Genomic DNA, 18,430 nt, shown 5'->3' with positions numbered 1-18,430 from the left:
ATTATGTTACATATACTTAATAATTGCATTTATAAAAACTTAATCGATTTTATTTGATCCATTAATTTTACAGAACAGATCTACATGTCCTGCATTATATTTTTTATATCCACGTAACGTATCTCAATATTTCATTTAACGAAATTATAAAACTGTTACGGAGAGGCGACGTGACGATATATATATATTTCTGCTTCACACGTGTTTTCCGTAGAAAAATTGCAGTTTTTCATTTCGTAGATATATTCTTTTAAATAAATAAAAGAAGGTATGATGCAATGTAATGCTTAAGAGCTATGTACGTTCCATATTTCATAAATTCTATCGAGATGACATACGCGGATTATTGGTCGCTCCTTACTTCTCTGCTGCGGCGATTGAGATTTATTTATCGTTTCTCGACGGCGCTAGCGTGGTTTCTCCGGTATAAATCTGCAGGCTTCGGACTCTATCGACGAAACGCTGGTATATCGGCGTTCGATATCGGGAACGGGATGCGCGCACACACATATACAGACACATGTACGGAGAGAAAAACGCCGAAATAAGAGACATTCCTGAACCGCTGTGTAAATGTCCAGCAGAATTTGTGCCATCTGGCTCGTAAGTTATAACGCGAGATTTGTCGATGGCCGTAAATGCTTTCTGAAAGGTATACGCTGTAAAGAAAGCTGTATTTACCTCGCTCACTGTTCGATATAAATTAGTTTCTAACATTGATTGCACCTTCGCGAACCTATTTTATTATGAAACTCATGTAGCAGCTTTTACCCGCTCTCATTTCTGCTACGCGACCCGGCTTTGGGATTGGATCGATATTGCTATGCAAATATAGGCAAACTAGTCATTATGCAATTTTTTGCATAAAAAAACCTACAGCGATTCTTCTATTTGGCAGAAAACAAATTATTAAAACATCGAAATTAAGCTACGTGTAATACCTTTTTTTTATGACACGCATCTTAAGAAATGATATTTTTCTTTTCTTAATATTTGTATTCAAACATTGTATCTTGTATTCTTCAATAGAAATGAAAGCATTTAAGTACGTGTATTTTTGAGCAGTAATGAATGGATATTTATGAATGACATTTTTGAAATGAGAATATATATTCTCATTTTAGAAAATGTCATTTTATGTGGGATAACACTATTATATTTTACTACGTGTCGTCAAACTAGAGATATTATTAAAGAAAATTAGCAATGCAGATATTTAAAGAGGCATGACCTGAATATTACGCAAATACCGAAAAAAAAGAAAATACTTCAGCTAAGAAAAAATAATCCATGCTGCTTATGTAATTTGCCTTTTGTTTATAATCTCATTAAATTCTTTTATACACACTTTTTATTCTTTTTATACACATAGCTCGTAGTAGAAATATCTTAGTCATAAAAAACAATTGTATTTCTTTGTAAGCTCCTTCGTATATTTCGCTCGTAATGTTAATTAATATTTTTATGAAAGGTGATTTTTTACTTTACTTACTTCATTGAAAGAGTGCAATATTAATGCTATTGCAGATATCTATTCATTTCTGTAATACAAAATAGAATTTATTTAAAAAAATACAACTAACCAACTAAATATATTATCAGTTTTATGAATATAAATGTGAATAAATCGAATATCAGATAAAAAATTTTAATCTACAAAAAAAAAAAAAAATCAAAATCGACTGATTTTTAATTCGAATAATTTCTTGAATGCAAGTAGTGGTTACTATCGGTGATACTCGGTACCAGGACGATGCTTAAGGGATTTGAAAGGCTCATATTCCTTTGACGCACAGATCGTATCGCGTGATTCGCGAAACGATTTCTCACGAACTTTCCTACACTAAAAGATTCTCAAATTTTCGCGTGTAAAGATCGTCGGCGCTTCTCTGGCGAGCTTTAATTTCTCTCGCTATCTTTCTTTCCCGCCGCCCTATCGGGATATGTATGAATCCATTTCCTGTGCAGTCGCGTGCAGGAAATCGAATAACATAGTGGCGAGTATAAACGCCAAGCGACTCGTCGATCTCTTTGTCAGATAACTCTTTTCTTTTTTTCTCTCCTCTTTTCGATTCTTGACGAAGTAGACTGATAATGCCGATCGCGTCCTTATCGTGCCCTTAACCCTCAGCAGCAGGATTAACTTCAGTGAGAATACTCGAACGTTTTGATTGCGAGCTTTCCTGCTCGTCAGCTTTCTCGATTTTTCCTCTCGACGGAAAAGAGCTGAAAAATTCTTGGAAACATTTGAAAGTTTTGTTTCCGTACGAGCGAGTTGCAATGTTATATTATATATAAAAAGAAAATGTAAAGTGTAAATGTAATAATTGTAATATAAATCATTATTATACAATTGATCGAAAAATATACTTTTTTTTAGATGAGGAGCTATTAATTTTTAATTTCTTAGATTCAAGTTTAGATTTATAAAATTCTCCAAGAATTAGATAGATAGATTATTATCTATGCAATTTGATATGTCGTTATAATATTATATGTAGTACAATACAAAATATATTTGAAGAATTAAAATTTATATCTATACAAAATCTATATCAGGATACATACATTAAGATATATACACGAGACAAAAAATTAGACATATATTTCTATCCTGATAATTATATTATTTATTATCAAATTGATTATTAATATTCTAATTACCGTAACTATCTTAGTTGAAATTACGCTCGCATCAAAATATGATTCGTTGATCCTTTCGCGAAGGGTTCGAGAAAGTGCGAAATACAAAGCGAGAGAAAGGGAGATGGCCTTAATAAGGACCAATGGGGGCCTTAAATAGCGGAACTTGAATTACACATCGATGCTGTAACTCGATTTCCCTGCCGTTGATTTGGCCATGACGACGGCGATCTAAGCCTCGCGGAAAACCCGTGCGAGTTTCCGCTCGCGCGATCAAAGCCATCCGCGTACGGAGAACCTTCTCTCTCCGCATTACGGTTAACTAAACACCTTTGGACACGCACCGGGGCGCGTAACGAGCAACGGTATTCGCCCACGGTCGTCCCTCACCGAATACTGATGGCGATTGCTAGTTGATACCAACGCAAGCGGAAATAATCGGAGGCTGCCGTTCGTTTCTTCGCGCACACACGCGTTTCAATCGTCAAGACTACTTGAAACTCCTCTGCTCCTTGAAAAATCCGCAAAATTTTCCTTCAGATTCATGAGACATATTAAACATTAACGCGCCGTGTCATTTTTCCGGATACAATGAAATTATAAAGCTTTTAGATCCACCCTTCATGTACATGAAATAGCAGGATTTTTAAGGTACAACTACATTTCGCGGACCATACGTGTCGCGCCGTCAGATTTTTTCTGACTTTCCTTGAATTTCTCGTTCTTTTCATACTGAAAAAGGATAAAAGAAAAGTCGCGGAAAAATTATCTTGAGGGAATTTAATTAATTTTACAGACTCATATAAAGAATTTCAGAAATTTCATTTCTTTGTGATCAAAATCCACCCGTCTCTCTTAGACATTATTAATTCTTGCATTACATTATTATAATGTAATATATCTAATGTGCTATGCTTGTACGTTAAACATCATATATAAGTTTCCGACTTTTACGTAAAGAAAAGTTACTTAAGGAATGTTTACGCTCTCCCAACTTTGGTGTTTTCGGTGAAATATCTCAGATAAGAAGCTGTCGCGCAAACATTCCCGAGTCCACGATTTCTCAGACGATGTGCTGGTGTCGGAGGCGGAAATGTTTGGGAGTGCTTGCTTGATGAGGCGTACGACGGACGTGCGCGTATAAAGTGTTGCGTGTATATAAATATATATAATATATATATATATATATATATATATATATATGCGGGGAAATTTTTTTTCCGACGAGTTCTTCGCTCGGAGCGCTTAAGATTTCTGACCCGCTCCTGAATAGTTTGTTCTCACCTTTGATATGCAAATCGGCGTCGTTGTTCATGACGTTGTCTTGCTGCTTCGCCGCTGAATTTTAAGCACGCCTACCCGATGTCACGCAGCCTCCGTCGCGTTATCTTCTTAGCGGAAGTTCAGTGTCCTGCCTCGGTCCATTTAGAAAAGAAGCAGCGAACTTACGCGGCTTCCAACCTCGACTTGCTGCATGCAGATTTATGCAGTCTGCGTGCAGCAACATACCGACCATTATGAGAACGTAACGATATAAATCTCGAGCTTTACGATTAGGCGTAATTTAATCTTTCATCGTCAGAGAATTTTTAAACGAAGTACATTTCTCTTTTCTCTTTAATCTTCATTAGAAAAGAAAATTTCATCTTTGTTTTTTTTTTTTTTTTTTTTTTTTTTTCCAAGAAGTTTGATTATTTTAATAAATAATTATGCTGTTTAATTTTTTCGATTTGGAATCGATAATTGAAAAATTAATTCATATAATGCAAAATATTGACTATAAATATTAGTTCGATTGATAAAAACCGCAATTTGGTTTGTTCCGTACGAGCGAGTTTCAATGTTACTATATATGTAATAATTATAATATAAATTATTATTATTATATAATTTATCGAAAAATATACTTTTTTTTAGATGAGGAGACATCAACTTTTAGTTTCTTAGACTGAAGTTTCGATTAATGAAATTCTCCAAGAATTAGATAGAAGAAAAGAAATAACGTTTTATTTACTATAAACCGACTATTCTTCTTTTCTGTTAAATTTGAAAAAGATTGTTCCTGTCTTTTTTCAAATGATTATTTACAAACCTTTATATTTGCTCGAGAAAAAGTGTAAAAATAGTTGTGTCGCTTATACCTTTACGAGGAGATTGTACAGTTGGCTGACTATTGAAATTATCCATAATCGGGGCAATAAATAAATCTCTCCGTCTTTGTAAGAAGAAAGACCGTCCGATGGGGTCAACGAACGATCGGATTCCCGCGAATGCTTCTCGCGCGTGTAAAGAATACGGTATACAGGGTCAGTAGTAACACAACGAGTCGAGTCAGACGAGACTGATCTCCACTCTCCTTCTCTAACGAAGCGAATCTCTGGCGCTTTCATCGCGAATTCTGTTCGGTTCATCGGGTAACGTCCGGCCGAAAGTGGGACATACGTGTAAACGACGAGAAAACTCGCTGGGGGAGATTTTGAAGCGTCCAGCGGGTGTCCTTTGCACGTCGCTCAAAGCACTCCCCACACGGTTGGTATGCGGTATTGCACTCCCGCTTCCCGTGATAATTTCGGCGAAAGCAAACAGCAAAGAGCGAACGTCAAAAGGAACGCTGAAACGCGACACTTTATTTCCAGTCACGGCTATCGCGATTAATCCGTCGCTAATAGAGCCGAATTCGCATTCGGTTCCCTTTTGATCGGGAACGAAATTACCAGAGGGGATTGTTCTCCTTCCATCGAGCGATTCCCCCTTTTTTTCAACGTATATTAAAGTCCAGTTCATATGTATATCGTTTTTTTATTTTTATTTTTAATCGCGTTCTTTGTTACTGCGTGTGGTAATATTTTATATGAAAATAATATACCGCGAGCAAAAGGGATGATAAATATGAAGATATACTTCCGAGATGCAATAAAGTTGCATCGAGTGTGCCATATATTTCTACTAAATTCTACTTATTTCAATTTGTAATTCAAATTTATTTGCAATCAGATTATTCATATCTGTGAATGCATAGCGCAAGTTGCTTTTACGACGAGCTTTTTGAACTTTATAAACATCATGCGAACTAAAATCGTGGTGTATGGTGACCCAATTCAGCAATACGGGGATTTTAATTTTTATATTTTTATTACGCTTACTATTTCTAAAGATTGCTCATTTAACCTAATTATTCGCGAAAAATGTGAAAGACGAGAAATAAAAGATCCATAAACGGAGAAGTGATTTGATGGTGAAACTTTCGCGAATTATTTGTTATGGAAAATTAGGAAGTTGTAGTTTGTGATTAATGTCGACTAATTTCATAATCGGTTGGGTATAGCTATGATAAATTTGCATTGACGTAAACCGCGCGCTCTCGTGCGACACATCCGGGAAAATGAATTATTCTAAGGACGAACTTCTCTCTTCGCCTAGTGTTATGTGATAAATAGAAATTATCCGCGCGAAACGCCCGACCGAGTGTCATCATCAGACCGCGCTGCATATCTAGGTTGAGAATGTTACTAGTTGCCGTTACTGCAGTTAGTTTAATCCTCTAATCTGCGTGCATTAATTATGATGCGTACATACGGCTGCGACATGTAAGAGCAATTTCGCATTCTAGCGTGGCGAATGAGCGTTAATACTCTCGTTTTACGTTAAGCGTACTTACCGTTAAGCGTGTAATAGCTTTTCATATGCGCCAACGCGCGTGTAATCTACACGAGGTTGAATTTTTTGGAAGCTGCTCTTCTACGGGTCAGAAAGTGCATCTCATTGCACTCTTTTAATTAGAATTCGACAAATATAGAAATTCACGCGAAATATGCCTCTCTCATCGTTGTCGAATTTTTATGTCGGATATACTTTGACGAGAGCCGGACGATTTTTTATTATTTTTATATTATTTCTCAAATCGTGCGTAAAAATATGAAAAATATATGTACTGTATAATCAATGAAATAAATAGTAGTGTATTTATATAATTTTTGTTTAATTATATATATTTTTTTATTAGAGAGTATATAAATGAATATTAATTATATTAGATTATGATTTATGAAAAGCATCGAAAGTTTGGTTTAAAAAATATAATATTGTTTGAAAAAATATAATATTTTAAAAATATGTTTTTTTAAAAAGCTAAATGCTGCGATACGTAAATTACATGTATTTTATATTTACTTCAACAAAAATGCATAGCCTTATTTGTTTCGTGAACGTGGCGTCATATTTGCTTGCACAATTTCAAGTAGTCACGCTCGTTTCTGATCAAAGTTTTGCACATAGTTAGCAAGTTCGTATGTTCTTTGGTATGCGAGAGATCAGAAACGTCAACGGTGAATTGTGCGTATACACGCGTAGTTATTTCGTTGAAGAAAGTCAAGTGTGCACGGTTCAACGAGTCTAATTAAGTTCGACGGCGCAGTAATAATTCAATTAAAGTACAAAACCGCGTTAACTATGGTACACACTTTCAAACTAAAAACAGCATCTTAAGAACTCACGCGAGTAATTTTGTCGAGTGAGGAATCTATTAATTTGTCACGAAAATACGAAGTTGCCCCAGTCTCCTACAACTATACAAGTCGATCTAAAAACTTGTAACAGACAAAAATGAAAGAGCAGACTGCGCAGAACTTTGAAAAAAATTTCTTCAATATTAAATAATAATTTTCATGTACTTCTAGAAAAAGAGGAAAAAACTTTCTTCGTGTTACGTAAAAAAAAAAATTTATTATCTCAATTAGGAATGAAATTAGTGATTTTAAAGCGCACGAAACGTGCCTTTTTTTCCCTACGACAGGAAATAGCCTTTTTTGATCCAAATGCGCCTCTAATTTTCTCTTTTCTCTCGTGCGTCACCTGTGTTCTGTTTACTCTCTTGTGAACGCACCGTGCTGTCACAGAGCTCCAGGGATTCGCTAGGTGCAATGTCTCTTAAAAAATTCACCGTATATATCATCGGTGGGTCGTCGCGGCTTTGCAAGGTGTAGGTGGGATGCGCATAAATATTCATCGAACTATCCCGGTCTGATTGCGTCGCCGTGCTGTCGATGCACGCCAACTGCAATTCTATCGCGCTGCATCCGATCTTTTACGGTGCGATAGCGAAACTTTAAACACGTTACGGGACGCCTTACCATAAAATTCGAATTCTTTAAAATGAAAAAAATGCGAGCATCTTTTATAATAAAGTGTTGATGCTATTCAATTATTTACTTCGATTATTTACGGGGTGTCCCATAGGAAATTGCTGAAACTAATCAGCTGCATAAACTGGTATACATTTTATTCATATCCATTAAAAACTGCATACTCAAACATAAACTGTTTTCTCAATAACTGCATGCATTAAAAATGGCAGCTTAGTTAGGATATCTTATATATTAGAAATAATCCAAGGATACTTTGTATTATTGAAAAAAAAAAACTGTTGGAAATTTCACTTATCTCTCATTTTCGGAGACATAAACAGCTCGAGTGATGGGGTCAAAAGAACCCCGGCTCTTGCGGTGCCCTTTCGAAGACGTTGAACCGCTAAAGGAAATTGATCGGGCGTCGTCGTTATTTTGCGAGGATGGTCTGCAAGTGAGAGAGTTCATGAGCCGAAGCCGGAGATTCTTAAATATCTCCGACGGAAAAAGTTCGGCGAAACGCATCGGGGTCATGGCTATCGATCTTCTTGAGGGCCATCTTCTTGCAGCCATTAGCGCCGAATTACCAACCATTATCGAAAAGTTATATTGTAATTTAGTCTCCGTATCGCAATGATATATTTTGTCTCTGATAATGAACGAAATAAAAATTTTTCAACCAAATAGACGGTTTCCTATTTTGCACACGTAAATTATCTTTTTTTTTCTCTCCTAAAATATCGATATTATATATTATACAGATATGGACGGGACATGGTTATGGCGAGAATAAATCGAGAAACGTTGTGTGGGTAATTTATTTACAAGAGTAAAACATTATGTACAAGAATGCGTTCTCTCGCAAGAGAATCGGTGTGAAAACTCAGATTGTGAGAAGGATGCGAGTGGATGGGGGAACACAGTTTTTTTTTATCTTTTTTCGGACTAGTCGTGGGTGTAAATCATACGAGTCGTAAAGTCGCACGCGTGTACATGTGTGTTTGTGTGTTTGTGGTTTACATACATTTTTCTCTACTATTATCTGTAAGGTGTGTATGTGTGTTTATGCGTGTGTTACGTATGTGTTTCCTCTCTCTTTCTCCATGTATGTTTTTTTTTCTTTAAGTTTCAATTTAACACTTATGCCGTAAGTAGAAAGTACTTCGCCACGCTGGGGATGGAGAGGTCGGGCCACCCCTTTTTTTTTTTTATTACATCGCTCTTTTCGATTGAAACTTGCTTGTGACACATTTATTTTACACTTAACACTTTCCTCTCGTTCTCTCGCAAAATTTTCTCTCTATGGTCTCGGGAAAGGGCGCGGGTCATAATTCTGTTTTATCTGCTCTATATCCCTCTTCTTCCTAGACATTCTGCCCTCGATTATGTCTCCTCGCGTCAACATTCGCGCTGCGCATTATCATTAACTCTTATGTTTGCATCGCGTCGCCGTTTTGTTAGACATCGCGATGCAATTATCCTAAAATCTCAGCGACGACGATGTAATCTTTAATCCCTCTTTCTCTCTCTCTCTCTCTCTGACGCGTAAAATCGTCTCTAATTATAAACTCTAAGAAACCTCCGATTTCATCGTCGTTGAAATTCTTGAATAATATTGACCCTTTTGATCACTCGTGGATATGATAAGAACTATGTTCTCTCGTCCGTGCGGTCGTACGAAAATCATTTTTCAACGCCTGCCGTCTTCTTATCCCTCGACAATGAATCGTACCGAATGCTAAATCACGAAGCATAAACTAATTTCTTGAGCTAAGCCAAACAGATGCTGCCTGCTAATCAAGGTATTTGCGAATAGGGACCTTTTTCTTTATTTTTATTTATCTATGTACGAATATAGGGAGTGCAAAAGAAGCTTATTATGCGAAAATAACTACGTTGCATCACGCCAATGATCGCATTTTTCTTTTTCTCTCTATGATTAACCATGACTGCTGTAAACAACAAACCGGAATTAAATCGAGCGATATTGTATTCGCGATCGGTATTATCCCATATTATTCGATTGTTAACGTGTTTACGAAATGTATTGTAAAGAAAAATAATTAAAAATAAAAAAGTAATGCTTGAAGTACGATATATAAATAAAAAACAATATGCGCGCCCGGTGAACCAGATGCATCGTCAATTAATAAAACGAGGGCGGGGATCTGCTTGTTATTTAGGCGAACGGTCATTAAACACGACGCGATAATTATTAATTTCGGACGCAATTGATGTTGAAAATATTATATTTGTGCAGTACGCCAATTATTGAAAATGTTTGCGAAGTGAAAACGCCTTGGCTCGCTCGCTCGCTCGTTATCATTACGCAGCTATTTAACGTTTCTCTATATACGTACAGTTCAACTGTAAATATATTGCCGCTGTCGCTACCGACAAATGTATGAAAAGTTTCGGCTCCGAGTTTTCGTTTTCTCCCTGTCTCTCTTCCCTCGAGTTTTTCGGGTGATCGCGGGAAAGTCGACTGAAAAGTTTGGCCTCTCACACTTTTCCTTAACCCTTAGACACAGAGCCTCTCTCCCCTTTATTACGTAAGAACTAGCTGTCTCGCAGAGATTATCTTCGTATTTTTCATCCTAGCGGCCAAACTCACAATTAAGTTTCAGATAAACGAGACGAGTGTTTTCGCGAGAGATTAAAAAGGAACAAGGATAAATGCCGCACAATGAGAGCGTTTAAAATACGACATGATTAAAGTAATAATGAGGCAAGTTTTCAGATTTTTCTTTAGAAATGATTAATTTACTGGAGCTAGAAAAATTCTAGTTATTACAACTGACTTTGTATATTGGTCTATTCCGTCCAAATTTATGATAACAAAAAAATAAAGAATAATAATGTCGAGAATAAAAGAAGAATTGCGTAACATTGAAATATCGTTCTTCGAAGATCGATTAATTAAACAAGATAAGAATCATGCAACTTGGAAAGTATCAAACTCGCAGATCTCGTAAACTTGATTTTCCGATCTCGGTAATTAAAATCCCTTCCTTCAATCGCTCGACTATCGTCACGTAATTTTACGTAATTTAATTACGTAGCGTCTTTCGGCCGCTAAATGACGAAACTATGCGGGATCTAAATTCGGAACGGTCTGTGCAAAAGAATGAACGTTAAGGATGTGTGTTTGGGCAATCACCTCGCGATGCGTGTCCATCGATTTGTAAATGTCTCGGGCGACCCTTCTGCGTTTCGCGCACATTATCTCAGTTGACCCAGAAGGAAGGCGAGCATCAGCAGCACCGTTTTGGAGTTGGGCGAGCCGGCTGCCGTATTTCCGTGCTGCATCGCGGCCGGATGTTCACCTGAAACAGAAACGAGCACTCGTAGGTAATACTCCTCCCTCTTTATTTATTCTCGACGCAGTAGTATGCGATGCACAGAGGCTTAAATTTTTCGCGGCTACGCGAATACATGATTCTTCCGGAAAATGAAATGTGTCAGCTCTCTGTGGAATCTTAAATCGCATAAATGGTTATAAATGCAAAACTATATATAGATATAACCTGTCACTCGGCTCGATATACTCGATCACTTTGTAAAATATTTATTTTTCGATCGCCTGCGGTTTTCTATTCGCGCCAGCTTTCATGGTGATATATACGTTTTGGATTTCAATATTTTAAAATATTAAGCTATATGATATATACATATATTAAAAAACCCGCTTTTATTTATTATAAAAAATTAGTTTTATAAATATTACATGATATTAAATAAGGCTATATGTATATATCATTTTTTTCCTCCATATATTTTTCATCTTTTTTTTAATAGGTATATTAATTTATGATTTAATAACCTGATCTTAATACACGATTTCTATCCACATCACGAACATGCAATTCTTATCGACTTCTATTTACGCAAAACGTTAGAAAATTGTAGATTTTCCACAGCGCGGTAGTAAAGGGCGACGTCATAATTCGTTCCTTAGCCGTTTGCATGACTAGATACGGGGCCTCGGAGCATCAATTATTTAAGAAGTATCTCTCTCTCTCTCCGAGGAAACCGAGGGGACGGGTATTTTGAGACGAATAGTCCCAAGTTTGACGTAATTTTATATGTCGGCGCCGGGAAGCCTCGACGGATTTGTAGAATTGGGGTCAGCGTAATATAGCAACATACAGTACAGGGGAAGTGACAGCGTGTTTCCCGCATGTCGGGGCATTCGCACCCTCGATTGATTTCTTGGCGAACAGTTCTAGAACTGGAACGAGCGTCGTGAGGGCGGTTTACGGCGACTTCTCGCCTTCACAGTTTGCTTCGACGAACAGCAGATACACGCGAGAGTGCACTACTCTCCTCCCTTATTATCCCCCTAGCGCGAGATTCAATATTGGATCTGACATTCCTGAGAGCTGATCAAACGTATAAGATTGCCCGGGAAATTGATCTCTAACGTTTTCGAAAAGTATACAGCTGTCATTCTTCAAGCGATCACAATTTTATATTTTTATTACACATCTTGGTATTGTAAACCGATTCCTTAGATTCCTTGATCGAGAAGCCGCCCGGACTTTCAGGGAACAGTGTTCGCCAGTCATAAATTGCGGTCATTCACCGATCAAGCGTATAAGATTGCTCGGGAAATTGATCTCTAGAGTTTTCGGAAAGTATACGGCTGTCATTCTCCAAGCGATCATAATTTTATATTTTTATTACTCATAGTGTTTGCTGTTATCTAAATCAAATTATATAGATGAAACTTTCGCGTCATCTTATATAGATAATAAAAATATGCATTATTTACATCTGCATTTTAGATGAAAAATCGAATAGTAAGCGATAAAAATTTACAAATAAAAATATGAATACATATATTTTTATATCCTTTTTATAATTTACATTTGTTTGATAAACTATTTATGTAAGCAGTCTTAAAAATTATCTAGATGAATCGCCACATATAATTTTATCTTTTATCTAGATATATTTAAAATAAAATTAGCTTCATCTAAGATGAATTTATATATTTTTATCTCATCTTTATCTAACTAATTTTAAAATTATCTAAGCACAACACCGATTACACATTCCCGTAGTATTTTACACCGATTCTTTATAGATTCCTTGACTGGAAGCTGCCCGGGCTTCAGCAAACGGTGTTTCGCTAAACAGTCATAAATCGCGGTCATTTGCGACGTTGCATAGGAATGCAGGAATGAAGTGATGCATCGCACGAGAAGCCGAATGAAGCGGCATTAGCCTTGTTCAACCTCTATGTCGCCGCGATTACAGAGTCGGCGCGATTAATATGCATCGCGCGAATTCACGAGCTGTTACGTGCGCATTTTTGAAACAATCGCGGTATACGTTTCTATTAACTGTACACGTTCATTTGTCTCTCGCCGCACGATCGGATTCGTTATTTAGCTTTATTCGGCTGCTCGAAATAACAATCGCATTTGCATCTATTCTATCCATAATATACGCGCGTGCACCCCCGAGTAGTTTAACATTGATAATCGACAGATTATCCCGAGAACTGACTCGTCACGAATATTGGCTGTAATTACTTTTTAACTGTCATAGAAATCAATTAAAGAAAAAAATTGAATTTTTCTTCTAATAAGTTCAAAAGTCGTGATTCTCGGATACTTTTAGGCATCTTTGTGCAATAAAAAAATTTTTATTGTATTAACAAAAATTCTGTTCGAAAACAGAATTACTGGTTGAAAAACAAATTAGTTGTTTGCGCAAACAAGACATTTGTTGTATCAAAAGGAATTCCGGTCGATTCAACCAGTAATTCTGTTTCGTCCATTTTCGAACCGAATTTTGGTTAATGCAACAAAATTTTTTCCCAGTGCGTAATATATTCGACCGAATGCGAGAACGCGAAATCGTGTCGTTTCGCAACGAGCTCTATGATAAGAGAATGATGAGGGACTCGTTGAAAATGCAACGTGGAGCTGCGTAATTAACTGTATAATTAATCGAGAATTGAAATTTGACGGAACTCGGCGATTTCATGCCACGACGGAATAATGGAGAGTTATTAATACATCCGTAATACACGTAACGCGCGCGGCAAAGGCGAATTCGGCCCAGTGGTGGGCTGCGGAGAATGGGACAAAGTATAATTAGCCGAATATACGAGCTAAATGAATTTTGCATCGCCGTTTAGCGCGCGTTCCACGGAGAAAACGGGTCCTGATTACTACAGGCATGTCAGATATACGTAGATAGGAATGTAATATTCACATATACATATTTATATGAAGTTGTCAATTTCGATGTGAATAATTCCGCATAAATTTGAAGAAATTGAAAAATCGGAAAGTGAACCAATTTTTATAATTCCGCATAAAAAATTGCTCATCGTGAAACGACGAAGATTTTAACCCGTTTAAACGAAATATGTCGTTTTAAAGGAGAGCGGAGAACATTTAATAAATAGCTCTCTTAAATATTAAATTTTAGCGTTTAGTACGCATTAGCGACTCTTTGAAGAATAGAACGCGCTCCGCGTTATTCGTTCTCCCTCGCTCTCGGCGTACGCTCGCGTAATTGCATTTCCGCAAGTGCATTTGGTTCTGAAGGACATGCGATTTTGCGAAAATTAATGTTCTTCTAACGGGCGAGACAGGCGTGGAGCGACCTCCGGTGAAAGAAGTAAGTCGAGACGAGTCGTACAAATCGCGCTTCGCCTTTGCCTCCTCTTCCTGTTATGCATATCTGAATATTTATCTTTCCGGAATAGTCGGCGCGCGCGCGCGCATCCATCGAGCATGGAGAAGAGATGAATTCATGCACTTCGCCCGAGATAATTGCACTTCGGACGGGTCCGCGGCTCATTTGCACTGCCGGAAGAAATGCGCTCCCCCTATTTTTTTTTTTTTTTTCGACGATAAAAGACGGCACTTCATTCGTTATTTGTATCAACTTCCGCTTGCTGTCGTATGCCATTTCCGGCTTTCCGAAAGCCTCGACGGTGCAAACTGCCCGAGCTAAAAAACACTGCCGCCCTCGAAATAGAGGGAAAGTCAAAGGCGACGCGTAATAAAGTTGCATTTCTAATTCTTTTTCCAATTGCAACGTGACGTTACGTTTTGAATTATTAACATGGTTTTTTGATGTTTAATTAAGTAGGAAATAAAAATTTTATTTTTGTAATTAATATTGTATTTAAATGTCACACATATGTGTGTGCAAATTTTATGTTAAAAAAATGCATAAAAATTGGGTGCAATAAAAAAAAAATTAATACTATTAAAACTTTTCTAATGAGATTAGGTAAATAGATAAGCTTGTGTTTTCCTCGACACACAAAGATCTGTTCATAAAGATTAGAATCGTCCACGATACCACGAAAATGCTTTCGAAGGCGATTTCATTCCCGATGGGATTTCTGGATAGACTCATGAAAGAGGAGTGATTATCTTTTTGTCGCGTATTATATATATATGTGTAGTTTCCAGCGGATTTCGAAAATTGGATCGCAAGCGTCGCATGAAGCTTGCCTTTGTCCTTGTAATAGGAATAAGGACGATTCTAAAAAGTAGTATCTCCATTTTGTCGAGCTGACAGAATAAAAGAATTATGTACTTTGTCTCACAATAAGCTTTTGTTGGGCGAGTGATATATATTTGAAATAAAATACTCTTGATGCGTTGAGAACTGTTTATTACTCGGAGAAGAATCAATAATGAGTGCGCGTCTCTCGACCGGCGGTCGTCTTATATACCGCCGTCAAAATAACCGACGCTTCAAATCGCGCCAATCACGCGAGGACACGAATTCGACAAAAATCTCAGACGACGAACGGATAAACATGTACGGAAGACATACAATACAAAAGAATGTAAATACCGAGACAATGCCTTATAATAATACATGCCCGCAATAACAAGACGGACGACGGATAACTAAATAAGTCGAGCCCAACGAATAAATGCCAACACTTTTATAAAAATTAATAACACATTATATTGAAGCTTTCTGTATTTGTATGCACTTATGTGCTTTTTCAACTATGTTCTAATAAATTCAATTAAACGTTTATAAAGGGATCAATAAAATGTAAAATTCATCTTAAATAAGATATGTGCAAATTAAAAATATTTTATTCATTAGATATTATAATTAAAGTAAATATAAATCTTTGAATATAGTCTCTTTTAATATACTGTACGTGCCGTTGAGTGAAGTATTTCGTCGACAATAATAGGAACTTCAGTTCGTTTTTAATACAATACTAAATTCTGATTGTCGGAGACAGTACATTATGCTTTACATTTCTCAAACGACGTTGCAATTTAATGACGACCAGCTTCCATAAGAATCTTAATAACATTTCTTCTCTTAAGCTGCTTTAAAATATTTATATATATATATATTTTTTTTATAGTTTTGTACTTTTTATTACTTTTATTTTAGATAAAAAAAATCTTAAAAAGTATGACTTTGTTTTTATATCAATAGAGCGTTATCTTGATTAATAATATTAGTAAGCATATTTAGACTCTGTATAATCAAAAAATTTGCTTACGCTACTATAAACATGAAAGGAAACTTATTAAAATGCAACCAGATTCTAAAGCGCATAATAAGCTTTAATCATTTTTATTAAAAAATATTTTTTTTAATTACTCGCATTGCTGCCGTTATGAAGCGTTTGCAATCATTTTTAAGACTGCGAGAATGCTTAGTGCATCCTTATATCTGATTGACATTTTCCTGATAATTCGCATTTTCCAATATTCGAGGAATTTCAATTTTACCTCGCGGTTCCGATCGCGAAATATATCGAATGACGGTCGTCGAATTGAATGAATTGACCGGTGCCGAAGCTCCGGAGCTGTCGATTTCTGATTCGTTGCGGAGCCGTTGCAAGCGGCGGGATAAACCGCAAAAGGGTAATGCGGCGTCGAAATTGGTTGCACCGAAGCAGTCGGCGCGGCGCCGCGAAAATTATGGTGGTAACAGCACCCGGGTGGTTACCAGCCAAAACAACCGGAAAGATCCCTGTCGAAACACCGCGAAATTTCCACCCCACATATTTCCCTCCTACTCTCCCGTTGCTGGCGAAAACCCTTGTAATCTTTCGCTCACGGAGCGGCGTGTAATTAACGCGCGGCTCGATCGACCGAAAAATTTCCGGGGTTGTGCCTGATTCTGGCACGATTGTGATTCAGAGCGAGAGAATCGCTATTATAAGCACGCATCTCTCTTTAACGTGTTCGGTTTACATTATTCACACTTTCGTTCTTTTCGGTCTAAAAAAAAAAAAATCGCCCAATGTATCGGAAAAATAAAGGATCTTTTGTAATAAACAGGGTGTATCTAAATAAGTGCGAAAAATTTTAGATGATTCCTTGTCGAAAATTAAGGGGAGTTTCTTATGTAAACATATACTCTCTGAGGAGCTACACGTTTCTAAGGAGGTAAAAATTAAGTTTTTATATTTTTTAAAGTGTAACTCCTCGGGCAGTTGTGTGGGCTTAATTTTCGACAAAAATCATCTAAAAATTTTCACACTTATTTAGATACACTCTGTATATATAAAAATATTTATCCTTTACACATATAAATACATGTATATATATACTTTTAATTCTAGACAGAAAAAGTAAAAAGAAGCATGTGTTTATTTGTTGTTGTCAAGGATTTATAATAATTATAAAGTAAATTAAAATAAATTAATAATCAAATTAATTAAAATGAATATATATATATATATATATATATATATTTATATATTTATTTATTTATTGAAGTAAAAGGATGCGATAATTAAATTTCAATGAGATACTATACGTTAAAGACACTTTTGGGACAAAATGTACGAAATTAGCCAATTTTTTTTATCTTAATAAAACAGGATTATTCTTTTTGTGAGCTTTCCCGACAGAATTAGATCTTTAATTCCAGGGAGTACTTTGCGTGAGAAAAAAACAGAACGCTTTGCCCGCGAACAGAAGCGGTTAACCAAGAAAAACTTTACGGTTCCGGCAGTCCCTTTCGTTTGCGCTCATAGGAAAACGTGAGCCCTTTCGCATTTTTTGCCGCGCATTTCCGGAAAGAGAAAATGGCCTAAATTCTTCGTGGCACGCGTTATTACCTCGTTCACGACTTGAAAGGATACCAGGCTCGTAAAAGATGTACGGCCGTCTCTGTAAGAGTGAGAAGGAATAAACGAAGAATAAACGTGGCTCGGTAACAAAGGGTTTAAAGAAATCTCGTCTCGAAGGAAATCATCCCGCATTGTCGCGGCTGCTGGATCTGTATTTGAATGTATGCCTCTGCATTTTTCATGATTTGCCAGACGGAGATATCTCAGCGTCGACGATGAAGAGGACACGGCCTTCAAAACGTCGAGAATTATAAATAATATAGAGCGTATATATCTGCCTACTGTCAGAGATGGATGAAAAAACTTTTCACTTTTATATATATTTCCATAATATATATATATATATATATATATATATATATATATATATATAAATATAGATATAAATATTATATATTATAATATATAATAATATACAATAGTAATACAGTATATTGATTATATAACACGAAGCAACTATTGATATAATATAAAAATATCCTAAAACTTGATTAGAAGAGGATTATCAATTTTTGTAATCACTTTCCTAAATTGGGACAAAGATAGAATAAGCGTAAGGACGACG

At 36.4% G+C, this 18,430-nt stretch overlaps 2 protein-coding genes across 2 annotated transcripts in view; one reads left to right on the top strand and one right to left on the bottom strand.

The window, feature by feature from the left end:
• Positions 1-18,430, top strand: part of Pect (phosphoethanolamine cytidylyltransferase) — a 125,667-nt gene that overhangs the window by 57,376 nt on the left and 49,861 nt on the right. The gene's annotated exons all lie outside the window — the stretch shown is intronic.
• The window catches only part of dpr1 (defective proboscis extension response 1), a 355,906-nt gene continuing 346,042 nt past the window's right edge, over positions 8,567-18,430 (bottom strand). The window contains exon 6 of the mRNA XM_085488239.1: positions 8,567-11,092. Coding sequence (XP_085344365.1) covers positions 10,989-11,092 — 104 coding nt within the window. The 3' untranslated portion in view covers positions 8,567-10,988. The remainder of the gene's footprint in view (positions 11,093-18,430) is intronic.

This window comes from Nylanderia fulva, unplaced genomic scaffold (genome assembly GCF_048542155.1).
Source record: "Nylanderia fulva isolate GAGA-0341 unplaced genomic scaffold, ASM4854215v1 Scaffold66, whole genome shotgun sequence".
NCBI lineage: Eukaryota > Metazoa > Arthropoda > Insecta > Hymenoptera > Formicidae > Nylanderia > Nylanderia fulva.
The sequence above is the reverse complement of the archived record's forward strand: the minus strand, read 5'-3'. Positions and strand labels throughout refer to the sequence as shown.